Source organism: Somniosus microcephalus, chromosome 6, assembly GCF_052327205.1.
Source record: "Somniosus microcephalus isolate GS21.2 chromosome 6, FLI_Smic_1.0, whole genome shotgun sequence".
NCBI classification, from domain to species: Eukaryota; Metazoa; Chordata; class Chondrichthyes; order Squaliformes; family Somniosidae; genus Somniosus; species Somniosus microcephalus.
The window spans coordinates 232,069,356-232,094,179 of NC_140992.1; the positions used below are offsets into that span (position 1 = coordinate 232,069,356).

The following is a 24,824-nucleotide window of genomic DNA, read 5'->3' on the forward strand; positions in this document are numbered from 1 at the left end:
AATGTGTATGAGAAATTAAAGAATACATCATGAGTATTAAATCAATATTTTTTGCCAGAATTCTTAAACAGTATAAGAAACAAATCAATATTTAATGCATTGTTGCTTTTAAATATTTACTTAATATGTGTGGAAAGAAAACAATAGAATGTATATTCTGCTATACAGCATAGTCAAGAAAATATAGCAGTTTGCAGTAGGACTGCAAGGAAGATGCATTTAGTTGTGTCCGGTTTTTATTTAGTTAGTTTATAAGGATCAGTGATTTTTACAGCTTTAGTATCCTTTTTCTGAAACTCTTCACCATGGGCAGCTTTTTCCCTCCTACATCATGAATGAGGGAAACATTCTTCCCTTGATGTGTATAAAACAAAATAAATATTATGTGCTGTTAATATTTCTACAGTTCTGAAACTTTGACCATTTAGGACTGCAGTAGAATTTCTGAAGCAAAATCAAAGGAAATGTTTTTTTAAAGTTTGCTTTAACTATAACATAAATTGGGAAAGTAGGCAATGCAGTGGGTTCACATATTGACATTTCACTGCGACAACCTGGATTTGTACCCAACTCAGGCTGATGGGTTGCAAGTGTCCTATGTTAAATGGAGTTGAGCAGTCCCAACACAACTTTACTAGGCACAAGACCAAAAAAAAGTTTACACCAATTAGTCATCTCACTTAGAGAAGCCACAAGTCGTCAAGTCATATTTGTGTAACAGAAAGTGCTTTCCTGAGGATGAAATTAAGATGGGCTGTTAAAGCCATACACATGCTGCATCTGGCCATGCTAACTCAAACTTGGAGTGCTTGGTGTTAATACTTGTGCTTGGTGTTAATACTTGTGCTTGGTGTTAATACTTGTGCCTGGTGTTAATACTTGTGCTTGGTGTTAATACTTGTGCCTGGTGTTAATACTTGTGTTTGGTGTTAATACTTGTGCCTGGTGTTAATACTTGTGCCTGGTGTTAATACTTGTGCTTGGTGTTAATACTTGTGCTTGGTGTTAATACTTGTGCCTGGTGTTAATACTTGCGCCTGGTGTTAATACTTGCGCTTGGTGTTAATACTTGCGCTTGGTGTTAATACTTGCGCTTGGTGTTAATACTTGCGCTTGGTGTTAATACTTGCGCTTGGTGTTAATACTTGCGCTTGGTGTTAATACTTGTGCCTGGTGTTAATACTTGTGCCTGGTGTTAATACTTGTGCCTGGTGTTAATACTTGTGCCTGGTGTTAATACTTGTGCCTGGTGTTAATACTTGTGCTTGGTGTTAATACTTGTGCTTGGTGTTAATACTTGTGCTTGGTGTTAATACTTGTGCTTGGTGTTAATACTTGTGCTTGGTGTTAATACTTGTGCCTGGTGTTAATACTTGTGCTTGGTGTTAATACTTGTGCTTGGTGTTAATACTTGTGCTTGGTGTTAATACTTGTGCTTGGTGTTAATACTTGCTGCCAAAAGTAGAAAAGTGTCTCATTCCTCATCAATAACACCTCCAGATGAGCACAAAAAAAATAGATCAGGTTAAAGGCTTATGGTAAAATCTAACTGGCCAAAAATGTGGACATTAATGTATGAGAAAAGTCTCTTTAACTGGAATGAGCTCACTGTCAAATCTCAGTTCTCTAGTTGGTTCATTAGTCGATTGCTTGATTCAGATTGGCTGGGCATAAGAGCATAAGAACAGGAGTAGGCCATTCTCGAGCCACTTCCACCATTTAATCAGATCATGGCTGATCTGTACCTCAACTCCATTTACCTGCCTTTGCTCCACATCCCTTGATACTAATGTTCCCCCTAAGGTGCTCGGCTGTGCATCAATCGCAAGGTCCATGCAGGCCGCTCACCAGCTGCTGCTGCTAGAAGAGATACTGCGAGCAACAAATTTAAAGGGACCGGGCACGAAAAAAAAATGAGAGGGAACATTGCTTGATACCCTTACCTAACAAAAATCTATCGATCTCAGTCTTAAAAGTTTCAATTGACCCAGCATCCAAAGCCGTTTGGAAGAGAGAGTTTCAGATTTCCACTAACCTATGTGTGAAAAAATGCTCCCTGCTTTCACTCCTAACTGGCCTAGCTCTAACTTTAAGATTGTGCCCCCTTGTTCCGGATTCCCCCACCAGAGGATATAGTTTCTCTGTATCTATCAAATCCCTTTATCATTTTAAAAACCTCAAATAGAGCACCCCTTAACCTTCTAAACTCAAGGGAACACAAGCCAAGATTATGCAACCTGTCCTTGTAATTTAACCCTTTAATATATCCTTCCTGCGGTTCGGTGTGGCAGCAGGTTCCACTGTAAAAACCCTTATTTGTTTTCATGTTTTTTGCGATGTCATCTTAGGGATCTACAGTCTACATCATGTATACCAACAGTCAAAGACTGGACAGTGTATTTAGTAAGTAGAGGATAATAAATTTATTTATGTTGTACATATGTTGAACAGTCAAAAATGAATACAGTAGTGACAGCAAGCCCCTTAGATGTCTATCGTCTCTCCAGTTTCTCTACATTTGTGTTTGTTCTGTGTTTATTCAACTGAATTATAATTTCAAATATAAAATTGATTAATTTTTAAACAGAATCATCTAACTAGTAATGATAACAATAAACAATGGAGCATGTTTCATGATGACACAGTCCACCCAGGAGATTAAAGTACATCAACAACACAAAAGCAAAATACTGTGGATGCTGGAAATCTGAAATATGATTAAAGTACTTTGTGCTTTAATTAGCTTTGTCCTCTACTTCAGCATGAACCATACATTACTGTCACAATAATCCATGGTCATGTAAAATCTAGGATTCTGATTGCACTACCAGCAGTCAATAACACCTAATAAATGTATTGGAATCGGTGAACATGTTCTAAACTCCTTATTATCAACAGACTATAGAAGAAGAAAAAAGCAGCATTCAAAGAAAAATTCTTAAACAATTACCAGAACGGTCAAACAAAAATGCTCACCCAAACTATATGTAAAAGTGGCTCATCATGAACCATGTTGCTCTAATGGCTGTGGTACATATTCGAGCAGAAAATATCTAACTAAAATGCCAGGTTCTCAGTTTGTACCTATTGGACTCTCACTTTTCTACTCCAGCGTGAAGCCCACTCACGTTGGCTAGTTCTGTATAATCTGAGTCCACTGAATCTTTGACTATGACTAGGAATGATTATTGTGGTTCTTTACATAACTAGAAATTGTATTTAATTTTAAAAATACTGAAATTATGCAGATGCTAAGTTTAAAGCTGAAAAACTGAAAGGGTTAAAACGTAATTCTATTTTATTGCATTAATCTATATGCTGACAGATCCTATTTTAAATCGGCTAAGTTCACATAGACGACCAACTGGTTTAATTTGGGTTTGTAAGAATTATCTGAAATTGGTAAGTAGTGTTAGGATTATTGGAAAAAGATGCTTCAGGTTTAAATCTAAATGTGCTTTTGTCAATTCTGACAGTGCTGAGGTAATTTTGTCTTATTTGTTGCAACCTTGATATGTCGCAGAATGATGAATAGTTTGGAATGTGAGAGGATCAGAGGTTACTGATTTCTAGTACTGTGCCAATCCATTAAATTTCTATCTGAACAGAAAATGTTTAGTATATAATCGCATATAAGCATCAACTGTACATTATTAAAGTAAGGATTTAGAGCCAGACCTTGTCCTCTGTTTGCTACAGTGTTAGATGATTATACAGCTAGAAAGGAAATGATGCAAGCAATCCACAGCTCATTCAGATTAAATCTTTCCAGCAGTACACAGTCAATTGCTTAGCTAACAAACTAAAGATTAAAAGTAAATCAGAATTTGCTTGTTTTGTTACTGAAACAATTTCAACAGTTTGCTCTCCGATAGGTTCTGAAGGACCAGATCATCTGTATTTTAATCGCTTCATTATTGGCGGGCCGGTGCTTTCAGCTGCCTAGGCTCTAAGCTCCCTCCCTGAACCCTTCCGCCTCTACAACTCTCTTTCCTCCTTTAAGACGCTCCTTAAAACCTACCTCTTTGGCCAAGCTTTTGGTCACCTGCCCTAATATCGCCTTATGTGGCTCAGTGTCAAATTTTGTTTCATAATGCTCCTATGAAATATAGAAACATAGAAACATAGAAGATAGGAGCAGGAGTAGGCCATTCGGCCCCTCGAGCCTGCTCCGCCATTCAATGCGATCATGGCTGCTCATCCAAGTTTAGTACCCTGTTCCTGCTTTCTCCCCATACCCCTTGATCCCTTTAGCCTTAAGAAATATATCCAACTCCTTCTTGAATATATTTAATGAATTGGCCTCTACTGCCTTCTGTGGTAGAGAATTCCACAGGTTCACCACTCTCTGGGTGAAGAAATTCCTCCTCATTTCTGTCCTAAAAGGCCTACCCCTTATCCTTAGACTGTGACCCCTGGTTCTGGATTCCCCGACCATCGGGAACATCCTCCCTGCATCTAGTCTGTCCAGTCCTGCCAGAATTTTATAAGTTTCAATGAGATCCCCTCTCATTCTTCTAAACTCCAGTGAGTACAAGCCCAATCAACCCAATCTCTCCTCATATGTCATTCCTGCGATCCCAGGTATCAGCCTGGTGAATCTTCTCTGAACTCCTTCCATGGCAAGAATATCCTTCCTCAGATAAGGCAACCAAAACTGCACACAATACTCAAGATGTGGTCTCACCAAGGCTCTGTGCAGCTGCAGCAAGACATCCTTGTTCCTGTACTCAAACCCTCTCGCTATGAAGGCCAACATACCATTTGCCTTCTTAACCACCTGCTGCACCTGCATGCTTACCTTCAGCGACTGGTGCACAAGGACACCCAGGTCTCATTGCACTTCCCCTTCTCCCAATCTATTGCCATTCAGATAGTAATCTGCCTTCCTGTTTTTGCCACCAAAGTGGATAACCTCACATTTATCCATGTTATATTGCATCTGCCATGCTTCTGCCGAATCACCCAACCTGTCCAAATCATCCTGTAGTTTCTCGGCATCCTCCTCACAGCACACATGCCCACCCAGCTTTGTGTCGTCTGCAAATTTGGAGATATTACATCTAGTTCCCTCGTCTAGATCATTAATATATATTGTGAATAGCTGTGGTCCAAGGACTGATCCCTGTGGTACCCCACTAGTCACTGCCTGCCACTCTGAAAAAGTCCCGTTTATTCCAACTCTTTGCTTTCTATCTGCCAACCAGTTCTCTATCCAAGTCAATACCTTGCCCCCAATCCCATGTGCCTTAACTTTACACGCTAATCTCTTATGTGGGACCTTATCGAAAGCCTTCTGAAAGTCCAAATACACCACATCCACTGGTTCTCCCTTATCTATTTTACTAGTTACGTCCTCAAAAAATTCCAGTAGATGAAGGGTCTTGGGACATTTTACTACGTTAAAGGCGTTATATAAATGCAAGCTGTTGTTGTTGTTGTACTGTCCCATGCCATGCCAGCTTGTTCCTCAATTATATTAGCCAATTAGTAAGTGTTTTACTATTTGGATTTTGATATTTTCATAATCCCCAGAGACCATGGGTAGAATTTCGACTTGCTGCTTGGGCATAAAACTGACGTTACGGATCAGCGCCTGTTATGGACACCGTCTGATTTTCATTTCTGTAACAGGCGGCCAATCTGCAATGCCAGTATTACGCCTAAACAGCAAGTTGAAAAATCTATTCCCATATTTCACATCAGTGATAATAAAAACAATATTATTCTTGCCTGAAAACACTACATAGCGCTTGTGTGGTCTTGACCTCGTTGGTTAGCATTGGCCATGGGGTTAACAGAATATTGCATCCAGTGGCAGTGCATTTTTATTACACTTTCATTCATGAAAAAACCTTCATAACACACGACCACGGTGTTCACATTTGTGAAAGAAATACAATGATCCATCAGTAGGCAGTGTCCTATATTTTGGATGATTGTTCATTGTTCACCAGTTGAGTTGATATGGTTGTTGGGACTTGCCTTAACTATTCTCAGGTACAGCATGAAGGGATAATTACCAGTCCTAGCCCCTTTAGGGCTACCCCGGATCAGGCGTATTCCCCAGATGTTCACTTTCAATTAAAGTTTGAGGTAGCCGAATCCTAAAGACGCTTAATTGGGTCTAAAGGTCTGGACCATCTCTCCCTAAAGGAAAGGAACAACCTGAAGATGTTACCGTCCTCCAATTTTAATAAGTTTAGCTAGGCTGTAACGTTTTGGATATTATGAGGGTCTGGATAACTCCCCCAGAATTCTGCAACACCTCACCAAACAGTATACAGAGATTGAGTTTGCGAGTTTGATACAGAAGACATTTCTAAAAGTATATAGATTTATTAAAGAACCGACATGTAATTACAGTAGGTGTTTCAATCGCAACATTAACAGTTCCAAAAACAGAAATCTTACAATTCTATTATCAGAGATCCTTATTCTCCAATCTTAACTTCTCCACAGTTTTACAGTTCTTTGGGGGAAAAATTCAGTTGGTTTGTGCCTCCCGTTAGCACCTTAAGAGGGCACTAATGGGGTGCAAAGCAACTAGCACCCGTGTGAGGTGATGTTTGCGCCGCTCACAAAATTAACTAGACATTTTGCGGCGGCACTAAACACTACCGCCACGATCTCCTGCGCCAGCAGATCGTGACGTCGGTCGAGTGTGCAATGCCCCGATAGCGCCCCAGACCGAATATTGAGTGGCACCCCCTGCCTTACTGCCTGCCGCTAGCAACGACAGGTTGAGGGGAGCATCTTGCAGTCAGGAAGGGACTGGGGAGCGCAATTTAAAGGCGAACGCTTCCTGCCTTTATTTGTTGGTGACATTTTTGCACCACGCATTCTGAGAGAGAGAGAGACTTCTGAAGAGATTCAATGCTGTGTGAAGGCGTTTTGGGTACTGAGCAGAACTTTGCAGGTTTATTTTGCTTTGCCCTTCTTTGTTTCGATTTAGAAGAGATTGTGGGGGCTGCACTCTGAGCTCTTTCCCTGGTTCTCTCCATTGTTCTTTCCAGCAGATTTGATGTACAGGTCTCTCCAGGCCGAGATTCAAGGCTGCAATGAGCAGGATGTGGATGGAGACCAAGATCAACCCTCCCCCTTAAGAACTGGCAGGCGCCATTGTGTCTGTGTTCCATTGCTGACTGACATCACATGAGCTTCGCCAGCACTCTGAGGTAGCGCCTTACTCCTCAGCCTTTGCACCTTAAGACAAGTGTGAAGCACCTGACTTAGCGCTCCAATCACCTCCAGGAGTGATAAAAGCGAAGTTTGCAGTCGAAGGTGATAATTAGCGCCAGGCGCTAAACTTTGTGCATGGCCGATAATCGCGCCCCAAACGGGGCGATACTGAATTTTTCCCCCTTAGTCTTTATTCCAGGATATCCACCAAAATCAAATACAGTACAATACCTTGATCCCCGAGGTACAAAGAGTTGTAGACTTACAGAGCCTGTCTCTGAAGCCGAGAATCGCTTTGCCCCTTTACAGCGAATCTATCATCCCATTTGAAAGTTCAATATTTATATCCTTTCTCAGTGGTATTTCCTTTGAAGTTTTCTGCTGATGTAAACTAATTATCTCTAGTCATTTTTCTGCTGACCCCTGCTATTCTTACAGTCACCTCAGCTGGTAGCATTAAGAATCGTGTCTCTACTTTAGGTGTTCGAAGCTTATCATAAAAAACGGTGTAATAGCAGGTGCATCTATTTGATGGCATTCTTACCAAGATCTTCTGTTTGTGTCTTTTTACAATGTGTAAATTAAAATACCTCAACCAGGGTAACCTATGCAATTCTTAGTTACCTCAGCTGGTTGCAACACAGAATTGTGTCTCCTGTGTTTCATTTGATGTAATTTTTATGAAGGCATATGTTTCTTAATTTTATGTGTTTCTTTCCGAAGTGTAATTTAGAACACCTCAACAGGGTGTACCATTGTGTTCTTTCCAAAACTTCAGACTTCAGGAGCCTCCAACCTCCTGTTTCAATAAGGTTATTGATTCAGTGTCAACAACTTATCTTATCTCAATAGCCTGAATGCTGTTACAGCTTTAGATTGTTGAGGCTTCCAGATTTCCAAACCCAGTTTGTCATGTTTTAATAAGGCCAGAATTATTTCATAGAATGGTGTATTTTTATGAATAAGTTATATGGCTTATTCCTTCACAAGCAGTGCTAGTCACTCTCATAAATGGTCTGACCATCTTACATTTACAGATGTGGCTTTACTGCCTGATTTCTAACTAGAATCATAGAATGGTTACAGCACAGAAGGAGGCCATTCAGCCCATTGAGCCCATGCCAGCTCTCTGCAAGAGCACTTCAGCTAGTCCCACCCCCCGCCCTTTCCCCGTAACCCTGCAAATGTTTTCCTTCAGGTACTTATCCAATTCCCTGTTGAAAGCCAAGATTGAGTCTGCCTCTACTACCCTTTCAGGCAGTGCATTCCAGATCCTAACCACTCGCTGCATAAAAACGTTCTTCCTCATGTTGCCTTTGGTTCTTTGGTTCTTTTGCCAATCACTTTAAATTTGTGTCCTCTGATCTCGACCTTTCCACCAGTGGGAACAGTTTCTCTCTATCTACTCTGTCTATATCTCTCATGATTTTGAATACCTCAATCAAATCTCCTCTCAACCTTCTCTGCTCTAAGGAGAACAACCCCAGCTTCTCTAGTCTATCCATGTAACTGAAGTCCCTCATCCCTGGAATCATTCAAGTAAATCTTTTCTGCACCCTCTCTAAGGCCTTCATGTCCTTCCTAAAGTGCGGTGCCCAGAATTGGACACAATACTCCAGCTGAGGCCGAAACAGTGTTTTATAAAGATTCATCATAACTTCCTTGCTTTTGTTCTCTATGCCTCTATTTATGAAGCCCAGTATCCTGTATGCTTTTTTAACTGCTTTCTCAACCTGCCCTGCCACCTTCAATGATTTGTGCACATATACCCCCAAGTCTCTCTGTTCAAGCACCCGCTCTCGGATTGTACCTGTTAGTTTATATTGTCTCTCCTCACTCTTCCTACCAAAATGTATCACTTCGCACTTTTCTCTGTTAAATTTCGTCTGCCACATGTCCGCCCATTCCACCAGCCTGCTTATGTCCTCTTGAAGTCTATCACTATCCTCCTCACTGTTCACTATACTTCCAAGTTTTGTGTCATCTGCAAATTTTGAAATTGTGAACTGTACTCCCAAGACCAAGTCATTAATATATATCAAGAAAAGCAGTGGTCCTAGTACCAACCCTTGGGAAACACCACAGTATACCTTCCTCCAGTCTGAAAAACAACCATTCACCAGTACTCTTTGTTTCCTGTCACTTAGCCAATTTCATATCCATGCTGCCACTGTCCCTTTTATTCCATGGGTTTCAACTTTGCTGGCAAACCTATTATGTGGCACTTTATCAAATGCCTTTTGGAAGGCCATGTACACCACGTCAACCGTATTGCCCTCATCAACCCTCTCTGTTACCTCATCAAAAAACTCAATCAAGTTAGTTAAACACGATTTGCCTTTAACAAATCCATGCTGGCTTTCCTTAATTAATCCACACTTGTCCAAGTGACTGTTAACTTTGTTCCTGATTATTGTTTCTAAATGTTTCCCCACTACCGAGGTTAAACTGACTGGCCTGTAGTTGCTGGGTTTATCTTTACACCCTTTTTTGAACAAGGGTGTAACATTTGCAATTCTCCAGTCCTCTGGCGCCACCCCCGTATCTAAGTGGATTGGAAGAGTCTGGCCAGTACCTCTGCGATTTCATCCTTAACCTCCCTCAGTATCCTAGGATGCATCCCATCCAGTCCTGGTGACCTATCAACTTTAAGTACAGACAGCCTTTCTAGTACCTCCTCTTTATCAATTTTTATCTCATCCAGTATCTCCACTACCTCCTCTTTCACTATAACTTTGGCAGCATCTTCTTCCTTGGTGAAGACAAATGAAAAGTATTCATTTAGTACCTCAGCCATGCCCTCTGCCTCCATGCATAGGTCTCCTTTTTGGCCCCTATTTGGCCCTACCACTCCTCTTACTACCCATTTATTATTTATATGCTTATAGAAGACTTTTGAATTCCCTTTTATGTTAGCTGCCAATCTATTCTCATACTCTCTCTTTGCCCCCCTTATTTTCTTTTTCAATTCCCCTCTGAACTTTCTATATTCAGCCTGATTCTCACTTGTATTCTCAACCTGACATCTGTCATACGCCCTCTTTTTCTGCTTCATCTTTCTCTCTATCTCTTTCATCATCCAGAGAGCTCTACCTTTCTCCTCATGGGAATATACCTCAACTGTACCCGAACTATCTCCTCTTTAAAGGCAGCCCACTGTTCGATTTCAGTTTTGCCTGCCAATCTTTGATTCTAATTTACCCAGGCCGGATCCATTCTGAACCTACTGAAATTTGCTCCCTGTCCTTTTCCATAGCTAATCTAAACCTTATGATACTATGGTCACTGCTCCCTAAATGTTCCCCTACTGAAACTTGCTCCACTTGATCCACCTCATTCCCCAGAATCAGATCTAGCAATGCCTCCTTCCTCGTTAGGCCAGAAACATACTGATCAAGAAAGTTCTCCTGAACACACTTCAAAACATTTTCCCCCTCTCTGCCCTTTACACTATTACCAACCCAGTCTATGTTAGGATAATTGAAGTCCACCATTATTACTACTCTATAGTTCTTGTACCTCTCTGTAACTTCCCTGCAAATTTGCTCCTCTATATCTTTCCCACTAGCTGGTGACCTATAGAATACACCTAGTAGTGTAATGGCACCTCTATTATTTCTTAACTCTAACCAAATAGATTCTGTCCTTGACTCCTCCAGGACATCCTCTCTCCCCAGCACTGTAACATTCTCCTTAACTAATACTGCCACCCCACCTCCTTTGCTTCTGTATCTCTCCTGAACACCTTATATCCAGGAATATTTAAAACATAATGGCCCAGAACTTGGCGTCGGGGGCTTGCCGCGCGTGCAAGCCCCTGATCTGCACTCACCCTGCACGCTGACATCTGAAGCCCGGGCCTGCTTGCATTTCCTGTCACAGGCCCGGTTCAGATGTCAGCGCGCAGTGCTTACCTGATCCAGCGGCGTAGTTAGTGCGATGTGCCGGCTGGGATCAGGTGAGCACTGTACAACCAATCAGGGGAGGGGAAGGTTCATTCATGAGTTTGAGAGTAAGAACTGTCAAACTCATGAAAACTACAGGGGCCCAAAACACTATTTAAACTTTAAATAAAAATTTAAAAAACATCCCAATCATTAAATTAAGTATAAATAAGTTTTAAAAAATAATTTAAACAGTAATTTTTTTTTTGAAAAAAATAAATTTTTAATAAAAAGGGTCTAAAACTAAACTTACCTTATTGTAGATTCTTTAAAATAATAAACCTGTGGGAAAAAAAATTCTAAATTACACTAAAACACCACTTACCTGTAAAAATAAATACATACGTGTGCTTTTTACAAGCGTAAAGACCGGAGGCCTTTAGACATGCGCAAACCCCCCAAAACAGAGGAAATCCAAGACGCACGTGCTGCACCCTACAGCGCACGCGCTAGCCTCTTCACCTCTTGGGTTAGAGGAGAGGAAATGCCGGTTTTCAGCGCATGCGCTGTGCATGCTGAAAACCGGCATTTCCTCCAGCCAGACGCGTGAGTACCCCTTCCGTACTCACGCGTTTGGGGAGGAATTTCTGCCCTAATGTTGCCCTTTTTTGAGCCAGTTCATCATATTCCTATATGGCTATTTGCACCTGCAGCTCGCCAACCTTATTTAACACACTCCGTGTGTTTACACACATGCACTGTAAGCCTGTCTTAGACCTTCTTGTATTCTCTCTTAATCTGACCCCACCTAATACCTTACTATTTCTTACTCTAGTGCTATCTGTCTCTCCCCATCTTTTGTGTCCATTGTTTCTCCTTTCTAATGCTATATCCTGGTGCCCATCCCCTTGCCAAATTAGTATAAACCCTCCCCAACAGCACTAGCAAACCCCCCACCCCATGAGGACATTGGTTCCGGCTTTGTTGAGGTGCAACCCATCCGGCCTGTACAGGTCCCACCTCCCCCAGAACCGGTCCCAGTGTCCCATGAATCTGAAGCCCTCCCTCCTGCACCATCTCTCCAGCCACACATACATCTGCTCTATCCTCCTATTTCTATACCCCAGAGATTACTACCTTTGAGGTCCTGCTTTTTAATCTCTTTCCTAGCTCCCTAAAATCTGCCTGCAGGACCTCATCCCTTTTTCTACCTATGTCGTTGGTACCGATATGGACCACGGCCTCTGGCTGTTCACCCTCCCCCCCTCAAAATGCAGCTGCTCAGTGACACCCTTGACCCTGGCACCAGGGAGGCAACATACCATCTTGGAATCACATCTGCGGCTGCAGAAACGCCTATCTGTTTCCCAACTATCAAATCCCCTTCCACTATTGCCTTCCCAATCTTCCTCCTCCCCTCCATACAGCTGAGCCACCCGTGGTGTCATGGACTTGGCTCTGGCTGTACTCCCAAAGGAACCATCGCTCTCACCAGTATTACTGGTTGGAGAGCGAGATGCACTCAGGGGACTCCTGCACTACCTGCCTGGTCCTCCTTGGCTGTCTGACGGTCACCCCATCCCTCTCTGCCTGCACACTCTTAAGCTGCGGGATGACCACCTCCTGAAACGTGCAATATGCAATAGCATAACCATGGGTGTAACAACAGTGACACCTTTATGATCTGAACCAGGCATTCATGTCTTTCAGACATGCCCTCTCATTCCTCTCCAATCCTCTTCAAAGTTGACCAAGAAACTACGTGGTAAGACAAGGCCAGATATTAATTTTTAAGCTCTTTTATTTCACAGCAAGTGAACATAAACAGCAACAGTTCTGATCAGATTCACTTCATACAATCAGTACAATTTATCCTCATGTAATAATACAAAAATAATAAAAATACTATGCATCCCTATGTTAGTGGATTGTATTTGTTGACTTAAACACAATAGGATAGAAATTGGGCCTCATTGCACCTGTTGTACGGGCATAAAATGAGCACAATGAGGACCAAATTTGGTGGCCAACTTCTCACGCCCAAAGGATGCCTGAAAGATGTCCAAGCCAATATTAGATCGGGCCATTTTTCAGGCATCCTTGATGACCACTTAAAACAGTCATTAGGTCCCTTACATTTGTACAAAGCTCACCCAATTAATATTAAACTTTGTTTAAATAGTAAGGGTGAATGGCATTATTAGGAGAGGTAATTTGGAAGAGTTACTGAGCCCATTAGTGCGAGGAAGATGAATTAATATGCACAACTGAAATTATATGATTACAAAAGAGTTGTGTATTAATAGCTGATTTTTTTGCTGGTAGTACTTCAGATCTTGCACCCTGGTCTCCCAGGCAGCACATTGAAAACAAAGATCAAAAGGAAGTCAAAAACAAAAAGTTGTTAAGATTTATTGGAATTTCGACAACGGCTTGAAATAGCATTATGGTGAAAACTACTTTATTTTTCTCTCTTACCTGTTTTCTCCCCTCATTTTTCTTTAGTTTCTCTCCTATCTCCCCTCATGTCCTCTCCGAGCTCATCTTGTCCATGAGATCCACCTCCTGCTCCCTCGTCCCTCTTCCCACTAAACTGCTGGCCACCCAACTTCTCTTCCTGGCTCCCATGTTAGCTGATATTGTTAACAGCTCTCTCTCTCCTCAGGTACTCTCCCACTCTCCTTCAATTCTGCCATCATCACCCCTCTCCTCAAAATACTAGCCCTCGACCCCTCCATCCTTGCAAACTACCGTCCCATCTCCAACCTCCCTTTCCTCTCCAAGGTCCTTGAATGTGTTGTCACCTCCTAAAGCCATGCCATCTTTCCCAGAACTTCATGTTTGAATCCCTCCAATCAGGTTTTGGCCCCTGCCACAGTACCAAAACTGCTCTTGTGAAAGTCACAAATGACATCCTATGTGACTGTGACAAAGGTAAACGATCCCTCCTCATTTTTCTTGACCTGCCTGCAGCCTTTGACATGGTTGACCACACCATCCTCCTCCAACGCCTCTCCACCATCGCCCAGCTGGGTGGGACAGCATTCGCCTGGTTCCATTCATATTTATCTAATCGTAGCCAGAGAATCACCTGCAATGGTTGCTCTTCCCGCTCCTGCACCATTACCTATGGAGTCCCCCAAGTATCTATCCTTGGCTCCCTCCTATTTCTCATCTACATGTTGCCCCTTAGCGACATCATCCGAAAACACAGCGTCAATTTCTACATGAACACTGACAACACCCAGCTTTACCTCACCACCACCTCTCTCGATCCCTCCACTGTCTCTAAATTGTTAGACTGCTTGTCCAACATCTCATGACCAGAAATTTTTTCCAATTAAATATTGGGAAGACCAAAGCCATTGTCTTCGGTCCCCGCAACAAACTCCGTTCCCTAGCCACTGAATCCAGCCCTCTCCCTGGCATCTGTCTGAGGCTAAACCAGGCTGTTTGCAACCTTGGTGTCATATTCAACCCTGAAATGAGCTTCCGACCACATAGCCGCACCATCACCAAGACGGCCAATTTCCACCTCCGTACCATCGCCCGACTCGTCGCTGTCTCAACTCATCTGCTGCTGTAACCCTCATCCATGCCTTTGTTATCTCTAGACTTGACTATTCCAATGCAGTCCTGGCTAGCCTCCCACATTCTACTCGCCGTAAACTTGAGGTTATCCAAAACTCTGCTGCCCTTATCTTAACTCGCATCAAGTCCCGTTCACCCATCATCCCTGTGCTCGCTGACCTACATTGGTTCCCGATTAAGCAATGCCTTGATTTTAAAATTCTCATCCTTGTTTTCAAATCGCTCTGTGGCCTCAATCCTCCCTATCTCTGTAATCTGCTCCAGCCCCACAACCGTCCGAGATATCTGTGCTCTTCCAATTCTGGCCTCTTGAGCATCCCTGATTATAATCACTCCACCATTGGTGGCCGTGCCTTCAGCTCTCAAGGCCCTAAGCTCTGGAATTCCTTCCCTAAACCTCTCCACATTTCTTCCTCTCTTTCCTCCTTTAAGACGGTCCTTAAAATCTACCTCTTTGACCAAGCTTTTGGTCATCTGCCCTAATATCTCCTTATGTGGCTAGGTGTCAAATTTTGTTTTCTAAGACTCCTGTGAAGCGCCTTGGAACATTTTACTACGTTAAAGGTGTTATATAAATACAAGTTGTTGTTGTTGTTGTCATCATTTCCTATCCTGATGGTATTGACTCCTTGGTGAGGTTCAGTTCCCAAGTGCTGGGCACTCTCCAGTATCTTACCCAAGGTTTCATGTGTGAGCCATGTAAGTGGGATAGTCAAACATGGGGGCATCACAGCCTGTAATTTTCTTCCTATTAAAAACATTTTTGTAAATGTCAGCTTTTTAAGATAAATATGGCTCAATGCAATGAGAAAAAAATAATTTTAAACAATTCTTTGACCAAACCACTACAGAAGCAGTTTTCATTCTGAAGAGCAGCTTATACCAACTCCTGCACAATATATTTTTTCCACCCAGTAGACTTTAAACAAGAATGTTTGCAGGCATAAGTACTCTTGAAAGCAACAGTTAAGAATTTAAATGTTAAAAATAAAAGACAATCCACATAGAGCAGGAGCTGAACCTTGTGCCTATTAGAGAAGAGCTTTATTTTCAGTAATTTCCTGCAGTAAGCCTGAAGGCAGCACAGGCAATTTGGTTTAACAGATGAATAGGTACCTGAGGTAACAGTTTAAATAACCTTCTCCCACCTATCTCTCTGAAGGTCGGGCTGATAATAAGAACCTGAAGCAGTTTCTCTAACAAAAACCAAATTGGAAGACAGAAATCTTCAATTAGTGCCATTAAGATATATCCCACTTATAGAGGTGCGTGAATCCAACAAGAATTACAACACTGGAAGGAAGTTCAAGCTGTGGAATATGTATGAAGATGCGGCACTTGTTCTCCTGTATTTATTTACTTGTGTGTATTACTGCTGATTTTTAAAAATGATATAACAGATTGTTAGCATATAAGAATGCAAACTACATACTTATGAAAAGTTTTTCTGTTTAGTGTGTATTCACAATCATAGGAAAGCTGCTGCTGGCTGCACTGTGTTTAGCCATAGGTTCTGAATGCCATACAGTTGTTACAACAGCAAAAGGAATTTGGCTTTGCCCAGAAATCAGGACACTTTTTCTGTTGAAAATAACCCAAGTTATTTAGTTCTGATTTGTCACTTGCGATGGGGAAACCCACCTCAGTGATGGGTCTCATCCCACAGTCAATCGAAAGAGTTATGTCAGGAGTCTGGATCCTTCTCTTAAGCTGCAACTCTCTCCAGTTCACTACATACTTATTTTCCTACATTACAACAGTGACTTCACTTCAAAAGTACTTCATTGGCTGTAAAGCGCTTTGGGATGTCCTGAGGTTGTGAAAGATGATAAGTGCAAGTCTTTCGTCTTTCTTTTTCTGTTACCCATTCCTTCGTGTGTATCAAAATGGTATTGTAATGATAACACAAGGAGGGAGTACTTTGTACGATGCATTGGGCAGAAAGGACTTCTGGCAACTATAAACATATCTTCAATTAATTTTAATTGATGTCCTGTTCACATGACCATAAAATAGGACCAGTTTAATCACATCCAACAGTATAACTCTGATCCAAACAGAGCCATTCCATTTCTTTACCAATTACTTGTTTATTATCAGAATTCAATCATATTAATGTTAATTCTGTTTATAGTCTGGTACTTTGGCTCTGAAATGGATAATTTTGGTTCAGAATATTTTGAGGATAAAAGCCATGGGCCGATTTTCAAGTTCTATGTAAATCAGGCCGGCGGTGAGTGGAGCAGTGGGTTAGCACCAAACCTCATGATTGTACATTGATTGCAATGATCAGGAAATGTCATTAATGACTGTTCAAAGTGAAGCATTGCACAAATAATCTCTCATTTTGCCTGCAGGTTTTGAACCTCTTTCTGCTACGCACCCATTTATGTTTATCTCTTTGCTGATCTTACAAAGGCTCTGCACATATTAGTAAACCTTTGACTGACTTCTCCAAAGTAACCTTTCTCAAGCAAACAAAGAAAATGTGCAGTGGAGACAAAAATAGACTATGAAGAGCGAAGAATTTAAAAAACTGGTGACATCAAACTGCCTTTCAAAAATTGCAAAGGAAGCACTTGGAGGCATGAAAGGGGAAAATGTTCATGTGAGAACGTCCATCAAAAATTTTCAGCAGTCCAATGTTGCACATTCTAAATGTTCTCGACGTGGTGAATTAATTTCCCAATAAACACAATGTAAAGCCTTGCTGTATATAGCATGGCAATTATTATTAATAAGATTATTTTCTTTGTAACAAATTCAGCCTGCTTGTTTTCTGCACAAATTGTTCCATAGCCACCTATCAGTTCTTGATATTCTAAAGTGATAATGCAGGGTCAGTAAATCTAATGAAATGTGAATATTTTAAATTGATCCCTTTGGTTAGTTCCCTCATTTTATTTAATTGTATTTAGATTTGATTCCCTTTGAGGATTTTAAGTAGATACAACACATCCCACCATAAATACTATTTAGCATCAACAATATTTATTTTTAATAAAGATGGGAATTAAGGTAAGACATTCATTTATAAACTGTATTGATATATTGCTGAAAATAAGTTGGAATAAAGAATTTTCAAATAATGTCTTCAATACTTGTATTGCTATGCATCTGAATTTTAGCACAAAAAATGCAGATACATTACATTATTTTTCTTTAAAGATATTGGTCCAATGTTACAAATGCATGTATCTAATGTGGAGTCTCACCCCAGGAGCACATAGCAGAAAATCCCAGGCCCACTCCTGTACCAATTCATGTTGCTCTGAATGAGATGTTACAGTAAGTTTTTTAATATACATGAGACCACTACAGCAGGGATAGACAATAACATTCAGTAGGATCCGGGATTAAGTAGGAGGGAAAATTGTGGGGAGTGTATCTGCGATTTCCTGATAATACTCTTCCAGTTGGCGAGGCAGTGTGCTGGAAGTGCATCTTCGGAATATAGATGTCTAGTACAGATGTGTCTGGTATAGGTATGTCTGCTAAACAGATGTCTAGTACAGATATGACTAGTGTCGGTGCTTTTGTTACAAAACTGTTTTGCATATCCACTGCAAGGAAAATGCAGCCATAACTTGGGATAAGATGTTGGCCCATCCTAAATCAAGGTATGCATGGTTAAGCTATCCACCCCCACCTATAATTAAGTAGTTTGTTCTTGATGAAAAGTATTTTGTAGCTTTTTCTGTACATTTTACACATAAAATTGGTTACTTCTCCAGTCTTGCGAGTTAGACTATACAGAAATCAGAAAAATATTCTTTTGTCCTAAGTATCTAATATTTAGCAGGCTTGGTTCAGAAGTTGATGATAATACTAATCAATCTGTATAAAATTGTATGATATATTGTATAGTGAATAACTCAAAACTTCAAAAACTTTGTAAAAGCATTCTTGTAGTCACAAGATTTAGTCGTTCAGCAGTTATGTCTTAAAAAGTTGTAATATTCTCATGATATGATCCCAATAACTGCATTTCACATCCACTATCCAAGAGAATTGCTGATTGATGTACAGAACGATGCATTAAGTCAAGAGGTATTTTTTTCCTTTAATAAATTTATCTTGAACCAGCATTTTAAGGATACCTGGCAGATAATTATTTTAAAGGTAGCAGAACATGTGTTATTCTTCTGCACACTTATTGCAGAATCTTATATCAGATTAGAACTTTAAAATAACTGTTTATGGTCTTCCTGCCTCTTCTGATATTAAAGGAGCAAAGCTGTATCCTTGGGGCATCCCAATAGTGAGCTAAGCCAGCCACCAGGAAGGGCTCAATACCACCTAAGCATACTCTCCTCCCCAATATTGCAGCAGCCTCTGCACAGCATGGCTTACATCAGGAGCTTAGCAGAGAGCGAATGAAAGATACATTCATCCCAGCAACTGACAACTCTGATCTTCAGTGATGGTTACAAAAAATAAAAGGAAAAAAAAAGTGAGCTTCAGGTTAGTAGTTCCCCACCAATTCTTGCCTTTTTGGTCCAACCTATCCTACCCCAATCTCTTTCATTATTAACTGATCTATACTAGGCTGTTTTTCCTTAAAAAAAACACTCAAATTGAAAATAAACTGACTGGAATAATGATCACTCCTCTGTTAATAGTTATTTGTAATGTTTTGCATAAGCTAGCTATATTTGTCATTTATTACTATGTTGAGGAAAGAGTCATATGAATGTTATATTTCCATTTCATATGCAGCTAATTATATACCTATTTTGTTTAATTGCTTAATATCTTTACCAGCACTGTAGGGGGTGGCGTGTGCCCAGTCAGCTCTGCCCCTGACTGTCTCTGAGCGGTTCGAATCGCTCCCACACCCCTGGGTTCTAGACACTGGACTTAGGTACAGGCGGCGATACAGAAATAGAGTAGACAACTGGTTTGGTATAAGAAAACCGTAATTTTATTAAAAGGCACAACAATATTACAACACTGGAAAAAACACTAGAATAATTACAGGCATATAAGAGTACACTTAGTTGGGAATGGGGAACACATGGCACAATGAGGGAACAATCACATTAATAATCCCCCTACCCTTGTCCCACCCCCAATACCTAACTAGATTGAGCTAACAGGGGCCAGGAATTTATGCTCACCAATGGGGTTTCCTTGACAGTTCAAAACCTGTCGATTAAGCCGGCTGTGGTTTTGGGGTTCGCTCTTTGTGTCCTTTGGGGCCTGCCGTCGTCACGTGGTCCCAGGGCGCGGCGATGGAGTCGTCCGAGTAAAGTACCCCCTTTTTCCTCAGTTTGCAGAGTAAAGTCTTTGTTGGGTACTTTACCTTGCAGAATGGTTGTTCTTCTGGTGGTGGTCTGGTCATTGAAGGTTTTGTTGTGTTTGCGGTTTGGTTGGCGGTCTATTTTTTTACCGCGGTGCTCGTGGTCGTCAGATGCTCCTTCTACCCATGCATCGGACGTTCGCTTACTGGGGTTTGTGCCCGCTCGTCCCCAATGCTTCTTTGTCGCTGCCCTTCTCTGCTTATCGGCCTTGCTGTTCATCTCGTCTCGTCTGCCCACGTATGGCCCCCGTGTGTCCTGTGTCTGTTGAGTCGGGTCCCGTTCTCCTCCCGCGTTTGGCCCCCGGTGTTGTAATGGGCATCTTCAGTGTTAGAGCGGGAAGAGAAGAGCAAGCGGGGAAGAGAGACCCTGGCTACAGGTGGGCCTGCAATTATACCGGTTCTTCAAAACCCTTATCTGCGTGCCAAATCAGGTCAGTTCTTTCTTTAATTTTGGCGGGCTCGTCTAAAGTGATTACAGTCATCCACTTTAACTGCTTTTGGGGCGGTTGTCTCCTTGCTTAACGGCTTCAATATCCTGGCTGTTTGTCATTTATGAATGTTTAATCGTCTTTTCCTGGCTTGGTGGCTCCTTTGAGCGGTTACTGATTATGTATGCAAAAAGTTAATGGCCTCAAGATTACGTCTATCCTGAGTTAACTGTTTCGAGATGAAGGATGCATATTCTGTGTTTACCTAGCTGTCTGGCTTTGGAAATGACAAAGTCTTCCACACAGATCCATGCATGTTAGGTTTTGTTTCAGGATTTGAATGGGCCTGCCTTTTGCAGGGCCTTGCTTTTTAAAATCCTGTAGGCCTCAGTCACGAGGTTTCAGAAGCCATTTTCTTTGGGTATCCTTTTTAATAACTTGTCCATACAGGGTTCCTTTTATTGATAACTTTTGTGGAATGTGGGAATTTAAGAACCCTATACTTACTTAGTCTACTAAAGTAAATCTACAGAGCTTTAATTACAGCATGAGTACAGTCTTTACTTCAACCTTGTTCCAATTCTCCAGAGAGTCAATGATCATTTGAAAGCCAGGATGGAGCCTGAGGTCATATGGGAACTTGTGAAACCATTGATCAAACCTACAGGAATTGATCTATCATCAAATGAGAATCTGACTCCCATTTCCATAATTCTGTTTTTTTACTGCTGTTGACTCTACATACCCTGTACAATTATGGTCATAATTCTCTGCCTTCTCAATGAGAACTTTTTCACTACAGCAAGAATAAAAATATGTGACAAGGACAAATGTATTAAACGCAGTGTATGCTATGCTTGTCACTGATTACGACAGATTGAGGGTGCACTGTGCTGAAGACAAACTGTGTTTTGAAATTTGTCCCAGATCTAAATGTCACTACTTGAGTACCAAATATTTGATATATTCATTTGAGGATTCATTGGGTTTTCAAGTAGGAGGAAATTTAAGGAAAGTAACAGGAGAGACGGGTGGAACAGGAACATCTAATTATGGAAAATAGAAAAATTGTCCAGTTTCAGTGGACTTATTCTTCAGTTTAAAAATGTACGCTTCACATTTACTATAAAAGTATAAGCCACCGTAACTTCGGCGGAAGATTGGAGGATTGGCGCAGTATAAACGAGGTTTTGCCAAAGTTATGGCTGCCAATCAGGAAAAACCCCGAAGAAGTTCCCGGCGAAGATTTTTTATCTTTGGTTCAATATTATATGAAAATTCCAATATAAAATCATAATTGTTTTTAAGTGCAGATATTGGTTACTTTTTTTATGTAAGTGGAATTTTGGTTTTAGCTACCTCATTTGTCCATTTTCTCCAAAAGCTCCACTTCTAAATATTAGCATAGGTCGTTCATTATTGCATTCACTGCAAGCTCACTCTGAGGATTGGAGGAATGTTGCATTCTGTGTAACATCGATTCAGTCATACCCTGCAGCTTATCCTGGCCTCTAATCATCCTTTGATATCCTTGGCTACACATAAAACAATAACCAAAAACTTATATATTGGGATTTGTGGGAGTTACAGAGTAGCACAATAGCAATGAACATAAGAACATAAGAAATAGGAGCAGGAGCAGGCCCTTCGATCCTGCTCCGCCATTCAACAAGATTATGGCTGATCTTCTACCTCAACTCCACCTTCTCACACTATCACCATATCCCTTCATTCCCTTAGTATCCGAAAATCTATCAATCTCTGTCTTGAAAATACTCAATGACAGAGCATCCACAGTTCTCTGGGGTAGAGAGTTCCAAAGATTCACAACCCTTTGAGTGAAGAAATTTCTGCTCATCTCAGTCCTAAATGACCAACCCCTTATTCTGTGACCCCTAGTACTAAACTCCTCAGCCAGTGATAACATCCTCCCAGCATTTACCCTGTCAAGCCCTTTAAGAATTTGATGTGTTTCAATTAGATCACCTCTCATTCTTCTAAACTCGAGGGAATATAGGCCTAATCTACTCAATCTCTCCTCATAGGACAAACCCCTCATCCCAGGAATCAGTCGAGTGAACCTTCATTTCACTCCTTCTAAGGCAAGTATATTCTTCCTTAACTAAGGAGACCAAAACTGTACATATTACTCCAGGTGTAGTCTCACCAAGGCCCTATATAATTGTAGTAAGACTTATTGGGGGAGAAATTCAGTAGGTTGCGCCACCCATTAGTGCCTTAAGAGGGCGCTAAGTGGGTCACAAGCCAACTGGCGCTCGGGCGCGGCATTGCCCACGCCTCCTGCTAAATTCCGCGGGACGTTAGTGGTGGCGCTAACCGTTAGCGCTGCGCCGCTGCCGATGACGGAATTGGTGTGCGCAGCACCCCGCTGACGCCCCGGCCGCGATATTCAGCAGCACCCCCTGATTTACCGCCGGACGCTATGTCCAACGGGTTCAGGGGGGCCTACCTGCGGCCGGGGAGGCGCAAATTAAAGGGGAGGTGCGGGGCGGCCATTTTTGTTGTTGGCCGCCTGCCAGCACCTGCCTGCGCTCCCGTCCCCAGCCTCCTGAACCCCCCACCGCAGAGTGCCGGCTGCGCTCCAAGAGCCTGGCACTTCTCTTCGGTGCCGGGCTCTTTTGCCTGCACTCCCGACCCTCGGGGGCCCAGCTGGGCCCCAGATCGCGCTGCACAAGGCCCCTCCCCTTTAAGAAGGGGAGGAAGGCCTGAAATACCGCAGCGCGACGTGCCGCAGCGTGTGGCACTGCGGCACGTAGCGCCACGATATTCACTCGCAGCGCTCCAAGAGGGATGCGGGGCGCCTCCAGTAGCGCCGCGCTTCCCTTTGGGGCGCAACCACTCAATTTCCGGTGCGGGGGCGCAAGTGTTACCGGGGCGCTACTTTTAGCGCCCTGGCGAGGCTGGTGCCCCAAATGGGGCTATACTCAATTTCTCCCCCATTTACTCTTATTCTCCAATCCCTTTGTAATAAAGGCTAACATAACATTTGCTTTCCTAATTGCTTGCTGTATCTGCATGTTAACTTTGTGATTCGTCTACAAAGACACCCAGGTCACTCTGAATGCTAACGTTTCCCAGTCTCTCACCATTTAAAAAAAATCTGCTTTTCTATTTTTCCTACCAAAGTGGATAACTTCACACTTCTCCACATTATATTCCATCTGCCATGTTCTTGCCCACTCACTTAACCTGTCTATATCTCTTTGCAGGCTCTTTGCGTCCTCCTCACAGCTTAATTTCCCAATGGAAAAATTGGATGTGACAGTATTTTACACCCACCCCCACTTTTTACTAAATTGTAGGGCTTTTGGACCTCCTTCAGGAGGGAATCACACAGCAATTATACTGGCCCACTTACTCCAATGATGTAATGCAATACAACAGCCCATGATTATAAAGTAAGCTTTTCATCTATACTAATCTAAAGTGCAATATCAAATTAATTCTGCATTTGACCTTTGATGCATTTCATTTCACTTGCATTTTGATAAGATTCTATTGTGCCATAGTGTATCTCACTGTTGTGACATACGGGGATATAGTAAACCTTCATTGGCCAGTAATATTTGTACAATGTGTATCGTTACATATGCATGGTTCATATGGAAAATTTGAGTCTAAGGTCAGGATTTTCATTGAGCCGTGGAGGCGGGCTTGGAGGCGTGTGGGGGGTTAAAATCGCAAACACTGGCGTGCGGGACCCCCCGCCCCCACCACCCCCCACCCCACCCCCTGCCTGGTTCCCGACTCCGAGCAATTTTAACTCAGTCGTGTCTGATGGTCCCGACTCCGTCCCGCATCCAACAGGCGGGACTGGTCGTTAAGGCCCTTAACAACCACTAAATGGCCTCTATAATCCTATTTTGAAAGACCCTTGTGAATTTAACCCTTTTCCCACATGAAACACGCCTGGTGGGAAACACGAATGTGAAACCTGGCGGGAGCACTATTGGATTGCTGACTATCAACTACAGGTCAACCATTAAAGAGGAGATTTGATCAGCCATGATTTGCAGGTGGCAGGACTTAGTGGTCTCCTGTCTGGGGCAAATTTTAGAAGGCTTAACCACACCTGTGGAAGGTTGGAGCCTTACATCCATCTCCAGTGTGACCTCCTGGGAAACCCCTCTCCCCACCTTGACTAAGCGCTTCTTCAACTGAGGCATATTCCAGAAGCATGGCAAACATTTAATTCCTTTCCTCCTGGACACCAGATTTGGATGCAGACCAGCCGCGGCAGCAGCAGAACCATAAGCAACAGTAGCACTAACAGCAGGAGCATCAACAGGAGCGGCAAGCTGCTAGTCACCCACCTGAAGATGCACAGGCTAGAAGGCGCCAGCGCGCGACAACATTGCTACCCGGGATGCAAGGGGCGCACTCATCCTGGCCAGATTTGCTTAGCCTAGTCAAACA

General features: G+C 42.2%; 1 protein-coding gene across 2 annotated transcripts in view; it reads left to right on the forward strand.

Annotated features, from left to right (window-relative positions):
* The window catches only part of vstm2b (V-set and transmembrane domain containing 2B), a 61,295-nt gene extending 41,784 nt beyond the window's left edge, over positions 1–19,511 (forward strand). Inside the window, exon 5 of one of the 2 annotated variants that reach the window (XM_085991532.1) lies at positions 17,015–19,511. In XM_085991532.1, the coding sequence (XP_085847658.1) occupies positions 17,015–17,091 (77 nt within the window). In that variant the 3' untranslated portion in view covers positions 17,092–19,511. The remainder of the gene's footprint in view (positions 1–17,014) is intronic. The other variant, XM_085991531.1, reaches the window with a different exon arrangement.
* Positions 19,512–24,824: the final 5,313 nt, after the last annotated feature.